The sequence below is a fragment of the Otolemur garnettii genome, unplaced genomic scaffold, assembly GCF_000181295.1.
Source record: "Otolemur garnettii isolate 467f Iridium unplaced genomic scaffold, OtoGar3 scaffold00205, whole genome shotgun sequence".
NCBI lineage: Eukaryota > Metazoa > Chordata > Mammalia > Primates > Galagidae > Otolemur > Otolemur garnettii.
Genome location: NW_003852600.1, coordinates 2,100,165 through 2,108,070, shown reverse-complemented (window position 1 = coordinate 2,108,070; position 7,906 = coordinate 2,100,165). Strand labels below are relative to the sequence as shown.

Genomic DNA, 7,906 nt, shown 5'->3' with positions numbered 1-7,906 from the left:
CCCGCTCCGCCCCCTGCCCCTTGTCCCGCCTCCCATCCCGCTCCGCCTCCTGCCCCTTGCCCCGCCCCTCCCGTCGCGCTCCGCCCCCTGCCCCGCAGCACCGCCCCACCCACACTGCGTTTCTGCGTCTTCAGGAGGATATTCTCAGAGTCCCATGTTCTTTTCCTCAGCTTCTCCCCAGGATACGTGACCCAAGTCTAGAATTTATTTTGGTGTGAGTCTTCCCCCGGGCCTGACTTTAATTCTCTCCACCACAGCGTGTCTCCACACTGGAGTCTGATTTTGTGTGTGTAGAGACCGTGCGGGAACTGGGAGAAGCACAAGCAAACTGGTTTCGTCCACAAGGCGGTTCCGGCCTCCGGGAGGCGCTGCAGGGTCTCGGGCAAGGCCGGACCAGAGCAGGACGGGCGGCCTGGACCAGCAGGGGGGACGCAGCGGCTCCAAGACCAGCCTTCTCCCGTTGGGACTGCCGTTCACCCTCCCCAGGATGCCGCAGGTCCCCCAGGTGCCTCTCCCTGTCCCAAATCAAGCCCTGCTGTCTCTGGGCCCATTTTCTTTTACACAAGAGGCCTGGCGAGGACGTGAGTTTAACTCGGCATAACCCGGCAACCAGCAAGATTACCCTGGTTTTCAGTTATTTCTTCAGTTATTTCTTCCAGGTAGTAAGAGAAAGCAGATTCTTTCAGTAAAAACGTACAAATTACTTTACTTTGTAGAGTGTGCTCTGAGCTGAGAATTTGAGCCTGTCACCTAAACTGGTCCTTTTCCAGGAATACCCGCTGTCCCGCGGTGCTGGGGCTCCTACCCCTCGTGCTGACCCCCAGACCTGCCTCTGGTAACACGTCCCACTGTGTGACCGCGTGTGGAGTCTGTGCAGTACATGCTGTGTGCTACCTTAACTTTGATTCACGTTCAGACCTTTAACCAGTCTGGACTCTTCTTTCTCGTATGGTGTAACGTAGGTTCCAGTGCGCATCTTCTCCATGCTGTAGGGCCGCTTTCCTGTTCCTCTCACTGACATTTTATTCTCCACCTGTTAATTTCCATGCTCCCTGGGAGACTCGTAGGTTCCTGTGAGTCTCCTGTGCTGTGCCATTGTTCTCTATGTTCTCAGATTTAATGTACATGTACAGACTGTAGGGTAAATTCCCTCTTTGCTTTTACAGATTATTTTTTCAATTATGGAGAGAGGTCAGTTAAAATATCCAGCTATTATTTACAATTTGTGTATTTCACCATTACTTTTCTCAGATGTTTTTATGTATTTTGAGGCTATTAAGAGCAGACAGAATCATGTCTTTCAGCGACTGGCCTTTTGTCACTCTCTCTGGCAATGCACCTTGCCCTCAAGTCTGTTCCTTGGATGCAGGTATTAGTAGAGCCATGCCAACTTCAACTTACCATCTTCTCTCATCCTTTACTTTTCAGCTTTTTTGTGTCATTATATTAAAAATGTCTCTTAGAGACAGAATATAGTTGGATCTTTTTTGAAAAATACAACCTGACAATTTTTGCCATTAAGTTAGGAGTATTTAGTTCTCTTGCATCTGGCGTGAGGACCAGTAGGGCTGGGTTTGCATCTCTCAACCTGCTGTTTGTTTCATAGTCATCCCGGGAGTGAAGCTTTTAATTTCTGTTCTTTGTTCCTCCTCTATCCTTCCTCTGGATTAATCAAGTATTTAAAAAAATTTTCCATTTTGTTTTCTCTATTGGCTTTTCAACTATATCTTTTTGTTTTATTTTTAATGGTTACCATGGCAATTACAATATGCTTCCTTAATTTTACAATATTCTTTGACTAACTGCCCTACATCTTAAAGTGTAGGTTTTGTAGATTGTTCATATTAGTTGCTGCAGTATTTCTTGAATTAATAATGTACTACTCTGAATAACCTGCAAACCACACAATAGCATAACTCAGTTATTCCCCCCCCTCCGCCATTCTCTTGCCGTGTATTTTACTTCCTTCATATTTTATGAACCCCACATGCAACTCTGGGAGGCTGCAGCAGAAGGAACACTTGAGGCCAGGAGTTCGAGACCAGCCTGGCAACGTAGGGAGACTCCTCTCATTGCACAAACCGGCCGAGTATGGTGGCACAGGCCTGCAGGCCTCACTCTGTGGGCGGCCAGGCCAGGTGGCCCCTGGAGCCCGGGAGTCTGGGGCTGCCATGTGTGATGATCCTGTCACCAAATTCTAGCCCAGGTGGGAGTGAGGTCCTGTATCAAAACAAACAAAACAAAACTCCAAGTACACTGTTACTGTAATAATAACTCATCTCCCTTTCTGGTGCCTCCAGCCGGGAATGTTTTCCCAGAGCCTGATGACTCAGTGTTCCAGCAGAGCAGGGCTGCCAGCCACCAACTCTCTGGACTTTCATTGGTCTGATGTATCTCTATTTTGCCTTCATTTCTGAAGGATATTTTCTGTATTTTATTCTTTCGGCATCTTGAAGATGTCTTTCCATCATCTCCCACATCCTCTGCTGTCGAGTTGTGGTCATTCCTAGCGTTGCACCTCTGAAGGCATTTTGTGTGTGTCTGAGTCTGTGTGTGAGTCTGTGTGTCTGTGTGTTTGTCTGGGTTTGTGTGCGTCTGTGTGTCTATGTGTGTTCTCTGGGTTTGTGTGAGTCTGTGTGTCTGTGTGAGTCTGTGTGTGTCTGGGTCTGTGTGAGTCTGTGTGTCTGTGTGAGTCTGTGTGTGTCTGGATCTGTGTGAGTCTGTGTGTCTGTGTGTTTGTCTGGGTTTGTGTGAGTCTGTGTGTCTATGTGTGTTCTCTGGGTCTGTGTGAGTCTGTGTGTGTCTGTCTGTGTGTCTATATGTGTGTCTGGTTCTGTGTGAGTCTGTGTGCATCTGTATGTGTGTCTGAGTCTGTGTGTGATTCTGTGTGTCTGTGTGAGTCTGTGTGTCTGTGTGAGTCTGTGTTTGAGTCTATGTGTCTGTGTGAGTCTGTGTGTCTATGTGTGTTCTCTGGGTCTGTGTGAGTGTGTGTGTGAGTCTGCATGTATCTCTGTGTCTGTTTTGTTGGCTGCTTTAAGTCTTCTCTTTGTTCACCAATTAGATTCTGATGCCTGAAGTGTGGTTTTCTTTGTGATTGTGATGACCTGGCTGAAGGCCTGCCAGCTCTGAATCTGCCAGTCAGATTAATGCTTTTCATTAATTTGAGAGAATCCGTGGCCACCACCTCCTCTACTCGTGGCTGTGCTGTAGTCTGCTCCTCTCGTCCAGGCACTCAACAGTGCAGTTCTCAGGCATCCCCACCTGGTGAGTTCCTGCTTGCTCTGACCCCCAGGTCACTGTTCCCACCACCTCCTCCTCCCTGACTTTCCCGCTCGTGGGCCAGTGTTCCCTTCTGTGTGCCCCTGTTGCATTTTGCATGTGGGAAGCTAAGTGGGAAGGCTACAAAAATTGTTTTAAAAAAAATGTTCTTGTTCTGGGGCTGTGCTCCCTCCCTTGGGTGCGTGGCCAGCACAGACGAGCTGGTGTTCTTGGCACTCACCCAGGTGCTATCCCCCCTGGTATTTCTGAGTAAGCACTGCCCACCGACTGACACTTTACCTCCCTCGTAGACACGCAGCCATGTGGCTACTGGCTTGTAACTAACCGCCTCTTCCAGACACTGCCTGACAGCTGGTCAGATGCGGCCGCTCTGAATGGAAATACAGGTATAAAACACACACTGGATTTTGAAGGCTTAGTAGGAACAAACTAATGTAAACATCTCATTCACAGTTTTAAATTGATTATATGTTGAAATGATAATGCTTTGGACATACTGGTTTAAATAATATATATTATTAGCATGAATCCCACTTGTTTTTTTTTTGTACGAAGCCAGTGGAAATATAACATCACACACAGGTCAGTTCTGTTCCAGGCTGTGGTCTGGTGAGAGAACAGACTACGAAGAAAGATGAACACAGATTTAAAGCCCATGTCCTTCCCTTACTAGTCTGTGGACTTGGCAAGTTCCTTAGAATGCCAACTTCATGAAAATGGTGGGGTTTACATTAAATTAAAATAATCCACGTACACTACTTGACACTGGCAGGTAACCCTGTAATCCTTGTTTCATTACGTTCCCTGAGGACAGGGACCGGCACTCACATCACAGCATTCAGCATGTGACTGCATTTGTGTTGTATGAAGCTCATGCTGAAATCCTAAGTTACTAGAATAGTTTAGGAACTCACCATACTTTGTTGTATGACCCCCATAGGCCCAGCATTACAATGTAACCATATTTGAAGAAAGAAAGACAATTATAATTTTATTCATTTGCTTTTTCTATGCTTTAATAAATCTTTTGCATAGGTAAATACATTTCGTTAGAGCTACAAGACCACATGGTAACAGACAAGAAGAATCTTTTTCAAATAACTCTGTTAAGGAAACTCCCAACTACACATCACCTTCAGAAATACCCCAACCCCTTCTACTCATACCTAGAACAGATTGTGTAACCATCAACTTCCAAAAAAAATCACTTCATAGTACAGTTTATCTTGAATATCTTCTTATGCTCTTCGTTTACAGCATTACTTCAAAAACAGAAAATCTTCCAACTAATTCTATAAATAAATAGCAAATGTTATTGCACCTGAGCTTGAGAATTTAAAATTGTTTCCATTAATCATTAATTTCTGAAGTAAATTAATACAATCTAGGGGTGTAACTACTGTTTTTCATAGAATGATCTTGGTAATTAAAATATTTTAACGTGGTGTAAAGATAATTTTGGATATTAAGTTCATAGTTACAAAACCTCCTCCAGACTCTGAACAGAGTGAGCTCAGTGCAACACAGTGAGCCAGAATTCAGTGGAGCTGGTTGAGGGGCCACATAGCAGGGGACAGGAGAGGCAGGAGCCCAGCTCTTCTGGGTCATGCTTGACTCCTGAGATCCTGGTCTGCAGAGGTCGGCTCCCCAGGCAGCCCCTACTCAAAGATCTTAACTCCAAGTCCCCTCTCAGCCCTTCTCCCCACTCAGACCTCGCTGAGCTGAAGGCACCAGCATCTGGACCAGGCTGCAGTCCTCAAAGTCCCCATTGCAGCAGTGCGGTGCCTGAGGACAGGACGCTGGGTTCAGGGGAAATAAAGGCGCTTTTGGGAGGGATTTCTGACTAAGGACCAAGGTGATGAGAGCTTTACTCCCTAAGATGTAACAACGACAAAAGAATATTAAAATCTAAGGCTGCACGAGGCATTGTAAACAGCAGGGATCTTTCTTAGAAATGTGAGAATTCAATTGCACAGAAAGAACAAACATAACCTAGGATTCCAGTATAAGCACCTGAGAAGTCATCTTTCTCTAGGCAACAAAGTATTATTGTTTCTGTTTAGCAAAAGTTTGTCTACGTCTAAATTCATTTCTATCTTTTTTAAAAAGTAGACTGCAACAAAATGATCAACGAAAGCATTATGTGCTTTAATGTGATGTCAGTACTAATTGTATTTTGGTCTTCCCATTAGTTTCCTCTATAAAAATGACGAGTTTCTCAGTAGTAGGTACAATAGCTTTGAAAGAGAACTGGGGCAGAATAACTAAAGTAGAAATCATAAATAACCACAAGGCAAACGGAGCAGAATTGGCTCATGTGGTGTTTATCCAGATTTGCATCAATATTCTTCTATCGATTTTTAGACTATTAGAGCAAAATTTCTGAATCTCAGCTTATTATGAATCATCATAAAAGATTCTACCCTTTAAACATTATAAACGATTTCAAGATCTCATGAGCAGAGCTGGAAATGCCGGCTCTTCTACTGCTCAACTTTGGTCTGCATTCTCTGCACATCTTCAGGCCAAGAGTAACAGTCAGGCAGGATCTGGTCGTAGTCGGCACTGTATATCCGAGAGCGGACAAACGCTTCTTTGTCTTGTGGCTCGGGGTAAACCGTGGCCGTCTTGTCCTGGTACGCATCTTTCACAATCTAAATGTACAACAAGAATGTTATTTCAGTGAACAGAGGTGAGGGTGAACCCACGTCAGCGGAAGTTTTAATTAACTTCAGGGAATTATAATTTACATCTTATTTGTTTCCGGACCAGAAAAAATAAGTATTTAGAATAAAATCACACAGAATAACGAAGGCATAAAATAAAACTGCAATTACAAACCCTACAAAGAGGAAGGGGAAGCGTGGATGGCTCTGGGCATGATCATACCAGGACTCCTCAGAGGAGACGGGGCTAAGAGCCTCCACAGGCGTCTGGGACTAAGGACGGTCCTGCTAAGCAAGAGCCCTGAATTTTCAAGCTCCCTGTCCTGACCACTGCCCCTACAACAGCTCTTCCAGTGTGCCCCGTCACCCTACCCACTACCACAGCCAGGGTGAGCGCTCCCTGCCGGCGTCCCCGAAGCTTGTCTCCACGTCTGTGTCACTGCAGCCCCTGCCTGGGGACCCCTCGCTGGCCTGGCTCTCTCCTTCCACAGCTGTCTCTCCAGAGCCACGTGTGAGTTTTCTGTGGTGTCACATGTTCCCAACCTGCACGCTGAACTTTGGTCCCTTCCTAAAAACTTGCCCAAATCGTTCCCAAAAAACAATTCCCAACCCTCCATCTTCATCTTAAAGTCTCCATTTGATTCTCCGTACACCAGCGAGAATATTCCAACCGCTCAGAGACAAGATCTGCATTTCCCTTCTGGCCAACTCCGGCAGTCAGTCTCCCGTGTCCCCGTGCGTCCTCTCCCCCTGCTTTCTCTGGAGGAGTCCCCTCCCCGTTAATGGCTCTGTCAGTGTCATTTCTTCCACACCTGCTCTCCAGAATGACCACTGAGGTGCTGTCCCCATGACTGACGAGGGGATTCAGACTGTGAAGGACACTACGATGATGATGTATCTCCTCTAATGTAAAATTATACATTTGTGAACATTTGTGGTTATGAATGTTGTGCTCTATTATGAAGAGATGTTTATGAAAAAGAAACAAAAGCAGGTATACACTATAATTATTATAATGTGAGAAAAAGCAAACAAATGATGAAAACCCTAAACACACAAAAATAATAATACTCAAAAGGTAGAATATTATTTCCCTTTTATTTGTTTTCCAGAGTGCCTATACTGTGGTATTATTACTTTGTAAACAGCTTTCTTGAGGTCACACACAATTCAACGAGTTTAAGAATACAATTAAATTATTTTTGTAAATTTACTGAGTTGTGTCACCATTACCCTATTCAGTTTTAAAACACTTGTATCACCCCAAAAGATCGACTGTACCTGTTGGTGATGGCCGTGTTTGCTCTGTGCTGACACCCTGTGGACACCCAGGCCCTCTCTGCTCCCAGGCGTGTGACTGGTCTCCCCCAATGAAATCTCTATTCTTTCCTCATCAATGCAAAATTCCCTGGAAGGGCGGCTTGTGTTTTATCGCTTTCCTAATTCTCCCTGACTCCTTAACCTCTCGTATGTCCTGAAATTGCTCCTACAATCTGATAGCATTCTAAACCAAGTGGAAGTCTCTGTTTTCCTCTCCAGGACTCGGCTCTGTGGGCACAGCCTCCTGTCTTCCCCTGAAATCCGCTATCTCATTTCTGACACACTGTTCATCTGTGTCTCTTCCGAAAATCCTGACCTTTCTCTTCCTAACTGGCTTCCTTCCCTCTGTCCACCAGGCAGAGAGACAAACCACGCTCTGTGCTCCAAGTCCTTCCCTCATGATGGGCCATGCCCAGTGCCCCATGTCCTTTCCCCATGACAAACCACGCTCTGTGCCCCACGTTCCTCCCCCAGGGATGGACCATGCCTTGGGCCCCATGTCCCTCCCTGGGGGATGGACCATGCCCCTATGCCCCACGTCCCTCCCCTGTGATGGACCATGCCCCTATGCCCCAAGGCCCTCCCCCGTGATGGACCAGGCTCTGTGCCCCAAGTCCCTCCCCTGTGATGGACCAGGCTCT

At 46.0% G+C, this 7,906-nt stretch overlaps 1 protein-coding gene across 1 annotated transcript in view; it reads right to left on the bottom strand.

The window, feature by feature from the left end:
• Window positions 1–4,286: 4,286 nt before the first annotated feature.
• ME1 (malic enzyme 1) overlaps window positions 4,287–7,906 on the bottom strand; it is a 161,719-nt gene continuing 158,099 nt past the window's right edge. The window contains exon 14 of the mRNA XM_003801301.3: window positions 4,287–5,933. Within this exon, the coding sequence (XP_003801349.1) occupies window positions 5,763–5,933 (171 nt within the window). The 3' untranslated portion in view covers window positions 4,287–5,762. The remainder of the gene's footprint in view (window positions 5,934–7,906) is intronic.